Genomic DNA, 17,887 nt, shown 5'->3' on the forward strand with positions numbered 1-17,887 from the left:
GTAATAATATAAAAACTATATATATTTACCTAGGTACCCTTTGTCTAATATTACACTTTGTTTAAAGATTAGAATGAATCCATCAGAGCCAAGCATATTCACTTGAACCATATGAGTAACTATCTGCTTGTCTTAAGAGTATGTAAATGATAATTCAGAGGGGTTTCTCGATTTCAAGTGTAGATATAAAGCTAATGCTGTTAGAATTATGAATATGGCTTTTTTCAGTCTTTAACAGTGTATCAACATAGTAACATCCCACCCAATTTGCCTGTTTGACCTTGCATTCTCAGTTCTAGCTAAGGCTATCTCCTAGTTCTCACCCATAGAAATTTGACTGCTTTTACTGTCCTATGTATAGCCATAACCCTGTTGCATTTGTAATAAGTACCATGCAGACACCCACTGCATCTTCACTGATATATTTCTACTCCCTCTATTGTTTTATTGGCTGTTTTACTCATTACTTTGTAACTAAGCAAGCTAAGACACATTCTCAATTAAGTTAGCTTGGAAACAAAACAACCTTGTGTGCTTTCAATGGACTCATTTGAACTATGGTACAAGTGGCTGTTCTGGCTATTAAAGCTGCCCAAAGTGTAACATAAATATCATGATCAGGTCTCCCTGATGTGCCTTTAATGCAACTCGACATCTGCTGACTGAATTCATCCAGTCTGATCCTTTCCTAAAAAGCAATGTTTCTGGCAGAAGAGCTGCATAATTATCAGAGTTACTGAACAACGAAAACCAGTTCAAGCTCCTTATCCTGCTGAAATTTCTCAGGTTTTTGCATCCTCACTCTCTGGAACACTTATTGTTGCACAGTGCATCAGAGGAAATTGTCTTCCTACCCTCTATTCAGTCCCCACAGGTCAAAGTGTTTCTAGAAAATAGGCTCTTGAGCTCTATCGAGGAATGCATGCTTTTATATGTTCTTGGCCTCATCCTGATCAATATTCTTCTGCCATTACTCAACACTGGCTTATTTTACATCTGGTTCTCAAATCAGATGCTTGCCCTTTCTCTTTAATTTGAAAATTCTTCATCCTTATTGCCCCGAGATCCATTATTTATGTCATATCACTTAATAAGAGGGAAAGAGAAAACAAATACATCAGGTTAGAGAGGTCATTAAGGTGCCCACAGAGGTCAAGGGGTCAGTCTCTGGTACATAATTGTGCTGGTCAAAGTTTGTTGGCACTGTGTACGTGAACACTTGGGTTATTTGCTAAGTTCTACAGTGATCGCTGTGATCTGTGGATCAATACAGAGTAATAATTCCTGCGGTCAATGCCTTTTGGATTACAATTGTTGAATCATTGTATATGTAGTAGAGCCATACTGAATACTTATATTCAAATCAATTGGCCCCAAATAGTGCACTGAATACATTATTCATATTCGGCCGAATAATGCTTTAAATTCAAATACAAATAATACTTGTGCTCTAAAAGCAAATGCTCGTTTGGTTTCAATTCTGTCCCTACTTGACTTTGTACTTCCGGTTTCCTTGTCAACCCGAGATCTGGTGGTGATTGCTAAGTTTAAAACTGCATGAAAGTGCCTTACTCTTCAACAGTTTCTTCGGTTCCTGCTGCTTCTGCAAGATAAGAAAAACTTCCTCCTTCATTCTGAGCCGTGTGACCCATACAACTGGGCATCACAATTTTCTGAGCCAACAAAAGAGAGAGAGAGGAGAGAGGCAGAACCGCCCCTCCAATCTTACTGGCACAGCTTCATGATGTACAGTTGCTGCGTCAATGAGGCAGAGTGGTTCTGCTTCTTTCTTCTCTCTCCTTCACTGGATCAGAGCGTTGATGCACAACTGTATGGGCCCATTGGCTCAGACCTTTTTCATTTAGAAGTGTTTAAATTAAACGCTATGGATAAAAGAAGTCCAGTATGAAAATACTTTATGATCATGGCTGAAGATCTGAGCAAAGCAATCTGCAGCATGTGCAAAGCAATGATTTTGCGTGGTGTCAGTCAGTCTAAAAATTTAATGACCTCTGCTTTAAACAACCACTTAAAGCACAAACATGGCAAATTTAAATCTACGTTCCAAAGTGTGATACTACGCCCATCCAAAAGCCCAGTCAGGAAAAATAAAAACCAACAAAGCGTAAGAGATTTGATTCTAAACAAAAAATAGTGGATGATAGATAGCCCAAAGGCCCAAAAGATTCATGAAGATGTAGGTGAAATGATAACCGTAGATGTCCAGCAGGTCTCTACTGTTGAGGACATTGGCTTCAAGAAATTATTAGTGGCTTAAGAACCTAAATATAAATTGCCATCATGGAAGTATTTTTCAGAAAGTCATCCCATTGTTGTATGAACGGAACAAAGCTAACAATCAAGCAGGTATTGATAAGGCAAACAAACTATCTTTCACGATTGACTGTTGCACATTGGAAAACACAACTACATAAGTACATAAGTACATAAGTAGTGCCATACTGGGAAAGACCAAAGGTCCATCTAGCCCAGCATCCTGTCACCGACAGTGGCCAATCCAGGTCAAGGGCACCTGGCACGCTCCCCAAACGTAAAAACATTCCAGACAAGTTATACCTAAAAATGCGGAATTTTTCCAAGTCCATTTAATAGCGGTCTATGGACTTGTCCTTAGGAATCTATCTAACCCCTTTTTAAACTCCGTCAAGCTAACCGCCCGTACCACGTTCTCCGGCAACGAATTCCAGAGTCTAATTACACGTTGGGTGAAGAAAACTTTTCTCCGATTCGTTTTAAATTTACCACACTGTAGCTTCAACTCATGCCCTCTAGTCCTAGTATTTTTGGATAGCGTGAACAGTCGCTTCACATCCACCCGATCCATTCCACTCATTATTTTATACACTTCTATCAGATCTCCCCTCAGCCGTCTCTTCTTCCAAGCTGAAAAGCCCTAGCCTTCTCAGCCTCTCTTCATAGGAAAGTCGTCCCATCCCCACTATCATTTCGTCGCCCTTCGCTGTACCTTTTCCAATTCTACAGATATCTTTTTTGAGATACGGAGACCAGTACTGAACACAATACTCCAGGTGCGGTCGCACCATGGAGCGATACAACGGCATTATAACATCCGCACACCTGGACTCCATACCCTTCCTAATAACACCCAACATTCTATTCGCTTTCCTAGCCGCAGCAGCACACTGAGCAGAAGGTTTCAGCGTATCATCGACGACGACACCCAGATCCTTTCTTGATCCGTAACTCCTAACGCGGAACCTTGCAAGACGTAGCTATAATTCGGGTTCCTCTTACCCACATGCATCACTTTGCACTTGTCAACATTGAACTTCATCTGCCACTTGCACGCCCATTCTCCCAGTCTCGCAAGGTCCTCCTGTAATCGTTCACATTCCTCCTGCGACTTGACGACCCTGAATAATTTTGTGTCATCGGCGAATTAATTACCTCACTAGTTTATTCCCATCTCTAGGTCATTTATAAATACATTAAAAAGCAATGGACCCAGCACAGACCCCTGCGGGACCCCACTAACTACCCTCCTCCACTGAGAATACTGGCCACGCAATCCTACTCTCTGCTTCCTATCTTTCAACCAGTTCTTAATCCATAATAATAAGTCTTACTGCTCAACAGATTAGCAACAATTTTCAGAAACAGTCTATCACATTGGAGCTCGTCTAGCAGACGCTCTGTTGGAAATACTCACATGGAGGGGCATAATCGAACGGGGTGCCCAAGTTTTGCAAAGGAAATCCTCGCAGGATGTCCCCACGAAGGGGCGGGGAAACCCGTATTATCGAAACAAGATGGGTGTCCATCTTTCATTTCGATAATACGGTCGAGGACACCCAAATCTCAACATTTAGCTCGACCTTAGAGATGGTCGTCCCCGGTTTTCAGCGGTAACGGAAACCGAGGACGCCCATCTCAAAAATGACCAAATCCAAGTCCTTTAGTCGTGGGAGGAGCCAGCAATCATAGTGCACTAGTCCCCCTCACATGCCAGGACACCAACTGAGCACCCTAGGGGGGCACTGCAGTGGACTTCAGAAAACGTTCCCAGGTGCATAGCTCCCTTACCTTGGGTGCTGAGCCCCCCCCCCCCCAAAAAAAAAAAATCCACTCCCCACAACTGTACAACACTACCATAGCCCTAAGGGGTGAAGGGGGCATCTACATGTGGGTACAATGGGTTTCAGGTGGGTTTTGGAGGGCTCGCTGTTTCCTCCACAAACGTAACAGGTGGGGGGGGTATGGGCCTGGGTCGCCTGTCTGAAGTGCACTGTAGTACTCGCTAAAACTGCTCCAGGGACTTGCATACTGCTGTCATGGAGCTGGGTATGACATTTGAGGCTGGCATAGAGGCTGTCAAAAAATATTTTTAAAGTTTTTTTTTTTTTGGTGGGAGGGGGTTAGTGACCACTGGGGGAGTAAGGGGAGGTCATCCCCGATTCCCTCCTGTGGTCATCTGGTCAGTTCAGGCACCTATTTGAGGCTTGGTTGCAAGAAAAAATGGACCAAGTAAAGTCGGCCAAGTGCTCGTCAGGGACGCCCTTCTTTTTTCCATTATCGGCCGAGGACGCCCATCTCTTAAGCACACCCCAGTCCCGCCTTCGGTATGCTTCTGACACGCCTCTGGGAACTTTGGTCGTCTCCGCGACGGAAAGCAGTTGAGGACGTCCAAAATCGGCTTTTGATTATGCCGATTTGGGTGACCCTGGGAGAAGGATGCCCATCTCCCGAGTTTTGTCGAAAGATGGGCACCCTTCTCTTTCGAAAATAAGACTGATAGTGGAACATTGAGAAAAGCCAAGTCCATGTTACTTGGTTATTCAGGAATTGTTTCAATACTTCTTGAAATTATTATGTAATAAATAATAATCAAACAGAGTCTCCTTTAATTTGAGACATCTCCCTTGATGTGAAGAAATACCATCTTATCTTCCTATTCCATGTGCCTATGTTAATGCTTGTTCGGTAGGAAACAAATCGTATATAATTAGGGATCTGATAGTTGAATATCATTTAGGTTGCCCTTTTTAACAGAAACTTGGTTATCATCAGATAAGGACCCATTAATTAAGGATATCTGCCCCTCAGGATATAAAATCAAGGTTGCATGTAGAGGATAAGAAGAGAGGAGGAGGTACCGCTCTGATATATAAATGAGTTTTCTGGAGATTCAAGTTTTGGATTATTATGTTTCTTAGGATTTAGAATTGTCAGCTTATAATATTAAGGACTCAACTGAGTGGAGGAGTGGCCTAGTGGTTAGTGCAGTGCACTTTGATCCTGGGGAACTGAGCTTGATTCCTTGTGACTCTGGGCAAGTCACTTAACCCTCCATTGCCCCTGGTACAAATAAGTACCTGAATATACTATGTAAGTGCTTTGAATGTAGTTGCAAAAAAAAAAACACAGAAAGGCGGTATATCAAGTTCCATTTCCCTTCCCTAATTCACTTACATGCTTTCCCTTTTTTGTATCACCTGGTAAGTGGCCAAAAGTCAAGGATATTTTTTTATGAGTTTGTGTTTTAAAAATTCAGTGTGCTCAAATTTCAACCTTCTACTAGGAGATATAAATCTTCACTTAGAGGTCTACTATCCAATTTGAATGCTTTAAACTATCAGATATTTGGTGATTCTACAACTCACAACAAAGGCCATCAATTAGACCTAGCTGCTTTCTCATCTCTAGATGGTTTAGATATTACTATTCAGGATGATGTTTGGAACATCATCCCATGGTCAGATCATTTTTTGTTTCAAATTAATATATATTAGAAACAGTTATTTAAGGTTAAGATTTCTCAAAAAGTTGGATATGTTTCCAGAGGATCTATACATCACATTCTGTTTTGGTCTAAATTTGATGATTATATTAAAAACAACGACCCGGATAATTTAATACAGCACTGGCATGTGATCAGTCAGAAACTTTTACATGAAATAGCTCCTTATAAATCTAAGTTTAAGATTATTTGGAAATCTGATAAGTGGTTTGATGCTGTATTATTAGAATTAAAACGTAAATGCAGGTGGTTAGAATGTGTTTGGCTTAAAAATCCTTCTATCACTAACAAAGATAAATGGAGGTTAGCTAATAAAGAATATAAGAATACATTAAAAATAAAAAGAAAGGAATACTATTCTAAATTGATCAAGGGTAAATTTTTAGACACTAAAGTATTATTTAAAATATTATGGGGTTCTTTTACTATGCCGCGGTAAAAAGTGACCTGCGGTAGTGTAGGCGTGTGTTTTGGGGGCACGCCAGGCCAGTTTTTACCGTGTCTGCAAAAAAAAGGGCTTTTTTCAATGGGACGGGAAAAGGGCATGCGGTAAAACTGAAAGCAGCGTGAACCTAAAACCAGCATGAGCCCTTAACGCCATCCACTGATCTAGCGGTAAGGGCTCATGCGCTACACGTGTGGTGACTGGTCAGCACGCGCCAACTGCCGATTACCACCAGAAAGGCCATGCATGGGAGGAAGTAAATAAATCATCCAGATGTTATGGGTGCATGGCAAATCTGAAATTACTGCCAGGGAGGCATGGTAGCCTGGTGGTAGTCTCATTTTGGCGCTTAGGGCTTAACATGCCTTTGCAAAGGGCCCCTATCTGATCAACTGATACTAAGCCCCATTTGAAATCAGCTCGGGGTAAGAGGCCATCAGCTACTCAGTTAGCAGAATACTTTCAAACTAAAATTTCTTCATTAGAGATCAATTTAGGTCTATTGCACCTGACTAAAAATGCTTTTGTACACCCAAGTCACAGATCCCTATAGATAAAATCTGGAAGAAATATTTACCAATAACTTGGTCCACTGTGAATATTTCTTTTAAAAAATATGTTGCTTTTCATTGCCCATTGGACATTAGCCCTCCTTATGTATTGAAAACAGCTTCTCCTAATTTTAAGGGTTTACTCTGTTGGTTGCCATTAACAATGGTGGTTTGAATATTTCCTTCCAATTTGGGTGAAATTATAATCACCCCTATTATAAAGAATAGTAAAGAATCACAACAAAGTATCTCTAATTATAGACCTATTGCTTCAACCCCCCCCCCCCTTTTTTTTTAAACTATTGGTATGTTTGACGCCATGCAATTTACAGATTACCTGTACCAGTTTGATATCTTGCATCCCTCCCAATCTGGCTTTTAGGTCCACTTTCAGTACCGAGACAGTTCTTTGTTCATTGTTAGATAATGCTCGTCAGCTATTAGGTGACGGCAAAAAAGCCCTACTTTTGCAGCTAGACCTCTCAAGCACATTTGATTTAGTTGACCATGTGATTTTATTAAATATTCTAGAGATTATGGGTATAATGGGTCATGTCTATAATTTGTTTAAAGAATTTCTTACTCAATGGTCTTATAGAGTTAAGATAGAGAATAAATTCATGGAGCGATGGTCCAATGTTTGTGGGGTTCCTCAAGGTTCCCCTTTATCTACTACCCTTAACATTTATGTACTCTCTTTAGGTTACTGTTTAGAAAAATTGGGCATTTATTTTTATAATTATGTGGATGATATTACATTATTAATTCCTGTCGATTCTACAGTTTCTGCATGCTTATATTTAATTCATAATATCTTTGACATTTTGGAAAATTGAATGAGACAGCATAAGTTAAGATTTAATGTGGAGAAGACAAAATTTATGCTTATTAGTAATACTAAGTGCTGAGGAGAATAGTATAACAATTAATAATACTAGCTTCTATTTTTCTTCCTTGGTTAGAGTACTGGGGATACTCCTTGATACACATTTAACATTGCAACCACAGGTTAATAATTTGATACAGAAAGTGTTTTATGTCATGTGTAATCTTTGACGCATAAGGAAGTACACTGAATCTAATCACTTTTGTATTAGTTCAATCCCTTACATTTAGGGGTCCTTTTACCAAGCTGTGGGAAAAAGGGCCCTGTAGTAGTAGCAGGGGCTGTTTCTCCCGCATGCCAGGGCCCTTTTTACCACAGCGGGTGAAAAGCCCCCAAACCAAAATGGCTATGCAGTAAGAAAACTCTTACTGCGTGGCCATGCTGCAGGGAGCCCTTACCGCCACCCATTGAGGTGCCAGTAAGAGCTCCTGTGGTAACCTGGCAATAACCGGGTAGTGCACGGCAATACCTGATTACCGCCATGCTAACCATTTCCAGGGTTTTATCCCCCTAGAAATGGCGTACACTCGACCCAGAAATACTGCCAGCGCCTGTGTTGGGCTGGCAGTAGTCCCGGAGTAGTGAGTAGTTAGCCCGTGTTGGGCTTACCATCGCTCTGTAAAAGGGCCCCTAAGTTCTTTAGATTACTGTAATGTTACCTATTTGGGCTGCTCAAAGCGTATATTGAAAAAGCTCCAAACGGTTCAGAATGCAGTTTTATATTTAATTATCTCCTTGAAAAAAATCTAATTGTATATCCCCATCCTATTTAAAAATCCACTGGCTTCCTATTCAGGCCAGGGTCTTTTTTAAATTTTGTTGCTTGTTGTATATAAATTATTTATGGCCTTTCACCTATATCTATTGGACCATTTGGTGTTTCAGCATCAACTAGGTATACTAGAAACATTAATCCATTTACCTATCCCTCTTTAAAAAAAACAAGAAGGGGTTAAAAATGATGGATTCTTTATTGTCATTTCAAGCTTCAAGGTTAGATAAAGAGGTACTTACCTTGTTGTTATCTGCTATTAGTTGTATGTGTTTTAGAAAACAACTCAAAACGCTTTTATATAGGAAATATGTTTTGAATTCTGGAGGACAATAGCTTTGTAAAATTTGCATGACATGTATTTTTATTGTTGTAGGTTAGTTTAGTTTTGTAATCCGCGTAGAACTGCAAGGTTGACTGCAGAATAGAAATTCTTTATTATTATTATTAAATATTGTGCATCTAGAGCTAGTCGGGTATGTTCCATAATAGTGACTCCTGTATGGTACATTTTCAGCCCATCCCCATCCTGCTTAAGTTCAGAACCTGAGTTCTGAAAGTCCAGCAAATTTCTAGTATCTCCGGGGCTTGCACTTTCCAAGAACCACTTATTTTTAAAGATCACAAAAGTGTAGTGGTAGAGGACAGCTGGTGAGTAACTGATGCCAGAAATGATAGAGGGGGCTTGAGTGTTTGGTTCAGTTTATTGAAAGACTTTCTATATCGCCTTTCAAATTATATAGCAATCACATGGAATTTCAGATGGCCAAAGAAGGAAGACTACAAACCAGTGCGCAGAGATCGATGGCATGACGGCATCAGACTTCCAAGAAGATGAGGAAACCTGCACAGAGTGATCACGGTGACAACCACAACTTCAATGAGCACAAGGAGGCTAAAAATCACAATAGCTTTGTTAGTTTTGGTGGCTGTTTAGGGAGCCGATGCAAAAACCTACCAAGGATAGAATGCACGGTTACCAAGAGTCGTATGCGCATGTTCAAAGAGGTCAGGTAAAAAACATAGTGATAATGAGGAGGACTGTTTATGTTCTCTTACTCATAGTGGTAGAGAAGAAGAGACAAAGACAACCAGGCAGGCTGGACAGGCAATTGGCCCTTATTTCCTGTTATTTTATTTAGAACCTGCTTCTTACAACAATTACATAGCAATGAACATCACTATTTCACAACAAAAATATCAAGGAACAATTTAAGACAGTAACATAGTAAATGAAGGCAGATAAAGATCTGTATGATCTATACACAGTCTGCCCCAACATTGAAGCTCTCATCATCTATTTCACCATGTTGTAAACTGAAACTCGCGTATACCAGCTGCCATAGGCGCCCCGTATAAGAGGCTTGGGGAGGCCAATCTTGACCTTCCCCTGGCTGCTGCCCTCACAAACGCAGGGCTTGCACAGCAGCCAGGGAGCTCTCCCACCGTCCCTCCTTCCTTCCTGCTCTCCCTGACCGGCAGCCTTCCTTGCCCCCCCCCCCCCCCCCCCCCCGCGTATAACTGTTTTACTCTCCCTGGCAGCAACGTCTGTGAAGAAAAAGGCACTGCAGGCTCGCCTCCGGCTTCAGCTTTTCCCTTCGCTCTTCACACAGTGTCCCGCCTTCGCGATGATGCATTTCCTGTCATCCAAATCTCTCCAGCCACAATCGGGGCACAAACCACAGAAGTCTATCTGGCACTGGCCTATCTGTTGAGTCACGATTCGGGCACAGACCACAGAAGTCTGCCTGGCACTGGCCTTGTTCTTCACAGACCGTAGAAGTCTGCCCAGTACTGGCTTTGTTTCTCAATTACTAGTGTTGCCATCTAATCACCACTAGGCATCTCAAATACTGGTGTTGCCATCTAATCACTATGCCTGCCATACATGATTCCTTTGTGTTTGGGCATTTTTGAATTCTGTTACTGTTTTCATCTCCACCACCTCCCATGGGAGGGCATTCAGGCATTTACCACATTCCCCGTAAAAAATTACTTCCTGACTTTATTCCTGAATCAGCAGAAATGCCAGACCACGGAAGGGAGGAATGAGGGGAAGGAAGGGAGCATGAGAAGTCGGATCACGGGTGGCTAAACTAAATGTGTAAATTAACCAAACAGCAGCTGAATATCACTATAATCTGCTAATTTCTTCACCTCCCTTGCCTCACCCCTGACCAGGCCCCTTCTTATACAAGTGGAGGGTAATTTTATAACAGATCAGGAAGACATCTGTTCTATAAAGGCACATAGGCATCCATGTGTCTATTTAAAGTAGTAGCACAAATCCTGCAGAAATAGGCCTAGATTGTTTGGGAGCACCCGTAAATGTTAACACCCATGGAGTACGCATTTAAATCGTGACTCCATCCATGTTCTGCTTAAACTCCTCCCCAGAACATGCTCATTCTACAAGTGCCCTTTTATTTGCACCGCATGTACTTATAGGTATGACCTAATTTTACAAGAGGCCTTTTAGGCATATAAAAGAGTTATAAAATTACTTCCACAGTCTGGCCATTCAGTCAGCTGTTCGGTCCAAGCTATCTGTGTAAGTTTTTAAAATATATGAATAGTGAAACTGAAGGGATTATTCCCAAACCCGTTAAGCCTATATTAGTTGCATTGGTTTTCGAAATAAGCTCTTCAATTTCACTATTCATATATTTTAAAAACTTACACAGATAGTTTGGACCGAACGGCTGACTGAATGGCCAGATTATAGAAGTAATTTTATAACTCTTTTATATGTTTAAAAGGCCTCTTGTAAAATTAGGTCATACCTATAAGTACATGCGGTGCAAATAGAAGGGCACTTGTAGAATGAGCATGTTCTGGGGAGGAGTTTAGGCAGAACATGGGTGGAGTCACGATTTAAATGCGTACTCCATGGTGTTAACATTTACGGGTGCAATCAAAGCCTATTTCTGCAGGATTTGTGCTACTACTACTACTACTTTAAATAGACACATGGATACCTGCCGGCTACAGGTGAATGCGTAACTTCTTCTGAATATCGAGCCACAGATTTGTTAACCTCTATTTCCATGAATTCAGTTGGACCAACATGGCAAGCACACTACTTTATTTCTATATTAAAAATCAAAATGGGAATGCTTTCATAATCAGCACTCTGAAACACAGGACCATTCAGACTGAAGTTCTTCTCCTTGACAGTTTCTTTGTCTTAACATCTCTTTTTATGTCATATAGCACTGTTTGAACAACCTTATGATGAACCAATAGCCATGCGCTAATTTACAGCCATCATAAAGTAGCCATTTGACTTTTGAAGGCCTGCAACACAAACCACACAGTCTAACAGGGTTCTTGAGAGAATGGAAACACAAGCCAGCATGCTCACTCAACGGATCATAACCAGCCCTCACGGCTAATCTTCTGGAGGATCTGAATTAATAGACTGAAGCTAGTGAGCTTGCTTAGGACCTACATGCCCCTCATTATCAGTGCTAAGCACACCAATAAAATGGAAACAAATAATAACACAAAGGAGGAAAAAAGATAACATGAAAAAAACCTCTCCAATATAGTTGTATCCAAAACCTTCAAAAAAAATTCTTTGTACAGAAATTATTTTGCTGTGCTCATATCATACATTGGCCCAAACATTCAGGTTATGATAGCCACCTGTTTCATTGCACAAAATCACAAAAGAACACAACTGAAATCTCATTATCAGCTACTGCTACCACCATCACAAAAGACCTGGCTCTTTAGGTCAACCTGGTAATTAGCATAGAATATGTTCATTATAAACCATACACACCTTGTCTTTAGAAACTTGGTGAGAAAAGGGGCAAGTGCCATCTGTCTTCTTGCATGTGCCCCGTAAAAACCTATGGAGAGAGAACAGGAGGAAGAGGGATCAGGAAAAGTTTTGCAGGATTCCTTGAATACATATAGAAGAGCGCACTCCCTTGGTACATTTTGGGGGTAATTCTATAAGGCAGTGCCTAGGTTTAGGCACTAACTGTGAGCATAAATCTCAGTATTTTTATCATTACACCACACTACACTAGCTATGTAGTGTGTAAATGACCATATAAAATACTGAACAGAGTATGAGTATGCGCATTGTTTGCATGGTGTGTATTTTGATGGTGGGCATGCCTATGGGCAGAATTTGGTTGGAGAGCATGCAGAGCATTCTCTGATTTATGCGCAACCTTGCTAACGTGTAGGTGTGTGCATTTACAACAACCTTAAATCAAGGTGCATTTTCAGGCAGGTACACTGGGGTTTTATAAAGAAAAGTAGGCATCTTCATTTCTTTATAGAATAGGCTTAAATTAGACGACTTAATGAGCAATTTTAGTAGAATTACCATCTGTTTCCTATTGGCACTTGCTTGAAATTCATTCTGTAAAACTGTTCTACATTCTTCTTGAGAAGGAGTAGCCTAATGGTTCGTGCAGTGGGTTGAGAACCGGTTCAATTCCTACTCCAGCTCCTTGTGATCTAATCCTCCATTGCCCCAGGTACAAAACTTAGATTGTGAGCCCAATAGTGACAGAGAAAGTACCTATATGTAAATCGCTTTGGATGTACCACAGAAAGGCAGTATATCAGAAGTATACCCCTTCAGTGACAAAACATACAAACATATTAGTATAACATGTCACAAAACTCATAAGAACACAAGAGTTGTCCTACTGGGTCAGACCAAGGGGAACCCATTTCCAACAGCAGCCAATCACAAATGGCATAGACACAATTCACCTAATTTTATAAAGCTGCATGTGCAAATTTGTGTGCATAATTATAGAATAGGCTCAATTACGTACATAACGTAATAAATTAGATAATAATTGGTCTTAATCAATTATTGGCTATAATTGGTGTTAATGGCACTAATTGGCACTGTCAATTAAGCACATAATTCTCCATAGTCAGTATTCTATAAGTTATGTGAGAGAAGATTTACATTCTGAGTGGTTAATTTGCATATCCTGTGCAGCCTGTTTGTCAAATGGTATTCTCCAGACGGAGTGCCAGGTGGCACAAGGAGGGTAACAGAGCTGTGACCTGTTATGAGGGAAGGCTTCAGATGGGGGATGCTGGACAAAATAACAGATGTGTTATGATTATACACCCTGAGTTAAAGAGGAATAACAGATGTGTTATGATTTTCACCCTGAAGAGGAGCCTTGCAGACTGACTTTGAAAGAGAAATAAACCACTTAAAAGAGAACTTTCTATGGATTATATAATTATTGCCATACTGGGACAGACCAAAGGTCCATCAAGCCCAATCCAGGTTACAAGTACCTGGCAAGATCCCAAAACAGTACAACACATTTTATGCTGCTTATACTACAAAAACGCAGTGGATGTTCCCCCAGTCCATTTTAATAATGACTTATGGACTTTTACTTTTAGGAAGCTATCCAAACATTTTTAAAACCCTGCTAAGCTAACTGCTTTTACCACAGTCTCTGTAAATTAATTCCAGAGTTTAATTACACGTTGAGTGAAGAAATATTTTCTCCGATTCATTTTAAATTTACTACTTCATTGCATGCCCCCTAGTCCTAGTATTTTTAGAAAGAGTTGGTCATTCCTCTCCCTATGCACTGAAGCGTCCTTCTGGCTTTTGCATTGCATTTTCTGCCTATTTGGCTACCTTAAGTCCCCCTCTTCTTTTGTGCAGAAAAGTATTTTACCCCCTATACTGTACCATTCCCTTGGATTTTACAGCCCAAATGAATGACCCTCAGGACCTGGAGAAAGGTAAGCAGGGTAGCCTACTCCTTCACAACTGTGGCCCTAACGTACTGTGGGTAAGAAAAGGTCTCAGAGGTTCAGCTACATTTATAATTCTCTTGATAGTCCAGTCATTATTTATTTATTTTTCACATTCATATCCTGCCTTCAACCAAGACTGATTACAAGGCAAACAGTCACAATAAAATAAAATAAAATAAAATAAAATAACATTACAAACAGTCACATCCCTCTGGAGCTCAGTGTGTATGCACCCTGAGTTCAGCCATTGGGTCTTATTGTTGAGTGATAACTAAGACTTCTTCCCCAGGGGGTCCAAATATGAGTGTGTCAGTGCTCAGCAGCCCTACAACAATGTGAAAATGGTGGGCCCAGGGCCTTGAGTAGACATGTGTTCAAGGCCCCATGTTAGCCACTCTTGCTTTGTTTTATAGTTGGCTTGGTGGAGGGCAGCACGAATAATAACAGAAGATGAGAGATGCTGGATACCTGGAAGGAGAGGCAGGGGAGGGGAATACTGGACACTTGGGGAAGGGGGTAGAAAAGAGAGAGGTTGGATACCTTGGGGTGTGGAAGTGAAGAAATGCTGGATACCTGAATAGGTAGGGAAAGGGAGAGGCTGGATACCTGATGGTAGAGAAGGGAAGCAGCAGTACTGAACATATGAGGGGGAATAGGAAAGGGGAGAGGCTGGTCACCTGACAGGACCATGCAAGGCTATTAGGCACTCTAGGGCAATCTTCAGTCTTGTGCACCTCTACCACTAATTCACTTTCATGCTCCTTGCTATCTCCCAACAACTGTGATCACCCGAACACCACCCCTCCCAGAATAATCTGGGTAAATGGGCTACTTAAAAATTGAACACTCTCTGTGCTGCTAAAAGTGCCTGCTGTTCTTTTTTTTTTTTTTTTTAGTTTGTGTGGTTGTCAGGATCTATTGTTTTCCTTTGACTGAAGCTGCTCTTTGGTAACCACCAGAAGCTGCTATCAAGGTGACTACTCAGTCTTGATAATGGTTGGGCCAACCAAGATACCTGGAAAGTAAGAAAAGGGAGACGTTGGACACCTGAGGTGGAAGGGGTAGGAAAAAGGAGAAACTGGAGATTAGGGTAGGGAATGGAGATGCTAGACACCTGGGGAGGGGGGGAGGGAAGGGGAGATGCTGGACATGGGGGCAAAAGGCCTAGAGCCACCCCAGGGGGAAGCGCATGACTAAAGATACACCTAGGACACCAGCTACCCTGTGCTCTGAGATCAGAGACCACTACACAATCTCCCCCAAAAGCTCTTTTCTAAATGCGTCCCATCTCCATCCCATGTGCTTACCTTACCACCTATAAATCATCCTTTTACTCTACATACAATGGCCAGTCATACCCCAACATCTTGTATTCAGAATCAAATGTCAAACATATCTCCATTTTCTGTTCTTGGTTTCACTACAGTCCTGATTTACAAGGTGCCTGCTTTAAAGTCTTGGGATAGTCTCACTAGCCCTCCTCCTCTCTCCCCATGTTCAGCAGATTCACACTTGCTATGATCCAGATTCAGTTACCAACCACATATCCATCCTCCATCCATGTATCATCTGACACTGACCCTGTGTCCTCTGCATAAACACACCTCCTCTGACATTCTTTCACTGGACCCCTTAACATCTGACTCCCCCTTTCCTATAGTGTCCGGCAGAGGCTCGGTGTGAAGTACTTTAGAAGGTAACGCAATGCTGGAAACGTTTACCTGGTGCATACAGCCACTTTCTCAGGGTCATGGATGAAAGGGCAGGCCTCTCCGCGGTTACACTTCCCAAAACGGTTGTAGTACATACAGTATTCTTTCTTCTTCTCTTTCTTCTGCTTGGCCTGCCGAATGATCGCCAGGCTACGCTGAACTGCTCGGCTAGGCGGAAGAGAGAGGCCTGTGTAAGATGCACAGTAACTTTTACCTGCACATAGCCAGGTCTATGAACTTAGAAGGCTAATTCTGATTTCCTTGAGAGCACAATAAAACTCACCACAGACTTACATTAAGAGATGAAAATGGAGGTGATGAACACGGCCCTTAATAATCCTACTAGCACAATAATTAACACTATGAAAAGTATGACCTGGTCATTTATATTAAGAAACATCCTTTCAGAATTTTTAAACACAAGTACAATTTAAAATGAGTTTGGAAACCAAATCATGAAGGCTCTATGTACTTCCAAGTTAACTATATGTGGGATAAAATAATGAGAAATATTGAGCAGTACAGGAAGTTACTTTCTGACAGCGGTACCAGCAATCACTTTCACGTGGATAACTGTTCTAACAGCTTTTAAGGCAATGACTGTTCATTAACGCAATGCCTGAATTGTGCTGCCTTTTTGTGGGGAAAGGGCTGCTTGTTGTATTATAAAATAACTTTTCTGGTGGTCAGGTTTGCTATTTTGCTCAAGTAGAACCTGAGATTCTATTATCAGCTTTCAAAATTATTTGCTGGGATTTAAGGCTGAAAATAGTTTCAGGACAGGCACTGAGGACATGACCTGGAGGAAGTAGAGGATACCAGGTGCTGTTTCCATTGTATTATTAGTTTTGCTCTTGCTCATCTTACGGGATTAATGAACTCTGTTTACTGTTAGCAATTCTAAAGAACAGAGGGATCTACTCATACAATGAATAATAAAGCAGCATAACTGTAACATTTACAGTAGGAGACAAACCTTGCAATGTAGCGGCTTGGAGTAGTTGATTTGCTGGGACAGTTCGGAACTGAATAACCAGGGCAGTAAGCAGAATAATCCAACCTTCCTAAATAAGGAAAGAGAAAAAGGCCAAAAGACACCAGTTACAATTAGCATTAATTTAAGCATTCAGAAAATTGCACATAAGTAACAACACATAGATAAACCAAATGCCCTGGTGGTGAACAGGCACCTATCAACACCCACTTCTATGTAGTCCATCAATTGTTCATCACAGCCATGAGAGCAGCTCCCAACCACAGGTTCCCAAAGCTTTTCATTCTCTGTCATGCTCCCCTTGGAAGTAGGAGACAAGCTCAGCAACATCATGCAGCTACCGGTTCCATTGCTATGTTTGCGCATACATATGTGGCAATATGAAGGATGGAATGAAACAACCTTCCTCTTTGCTGATGCTGGTGGACAGAATAATTTTTTGCTTCAAGGACGTTGGAGAAAGATAGGAGGCACAATTGGTTGGACAGTGTGAAGGAGCCCTGAGAGGAGCAAGGGGCAGTGATGGAGAAGCATAAAGCATTAAACCCAGCAAATGAGAAGCAGTGATGGAGGGGCTCAGAGAACAGTCGTAGAATGAGGTGCAGTGAAAATGTCATCACACAGAGCGAGGCATAGTGATAGAACAACCATGGAACAAGGTGCAGTGACAGAAGTGCACAAGAATAGTGAGACATTGGCTCAGAGAGTGCAGTATTGTGATGCAGAGGTCAAACACAGTAGGACCCAGTGAAGGTGACACCCAGGTAGCAAAGTGCAATCATGGAAGGGCCCAAGAAGAGAGGCAGAGTGAATGTAATGCACAGGAGGCAGGGAGCTGTGATGAAGACACCACAATAGGAAGAAGTGGAGAGGCATAATGATCATGGTACACTGATTGCCAGTATTTCAAATAAACTGAAACCATAGAAGGATCTAGGGTGGGCAGTGATATTTGGGCTTAGAAGCCCAGAGACATTTTAAA

At 41.4% G+C, this 17,887-nt stretch overlaps 1 protein-coding gene across 1 annotated transcript in view; it reads right to left on the minus strand.

The window, feature by feature from the left end:
- The window catches only part of ZC3H3 (zinc finger CCCH-type containing 3), a 605,196-nt gene that overhangs the window by 168,498 nt on the left and 418,811 nt on the right, over nt 1-17,887 (minus strand). The window contains exons 6-8 of the mRNA XM_030219843.1: nt 16,888-16,975; nt 15,921-16,079; nt 12,221-12,290 (exon numbers count right to left, since the gene is read on the minus strand). Of these exons, the coding sequence (XP_030075703.1) occupies nt 12,221-12,290; nt 15,921-16,079; nt 16,888-16,975 (317 nt within the window). The remainder of the gene's footprint in view (nt 1-12,220; nt 12,291-15,920; nt 16,080-16,887; nt 16,976-17,887) is intronic.

Source organism: Microcaecilia unicolor, chromosome 1 (assembly GCF_901765095.1).
Source record: "Microcaecilia unicolor chromosome 1, aMicUni1.1, whole genome shotgun sequence".
NCBI classification, from domain to species: domain Eukaryota; kingdom Metazoa; phylum Chordata; class Amphibia; order Gymnophiona; family Siphonopidae; genus Microcaecilia; species Microcaecilia unicolor.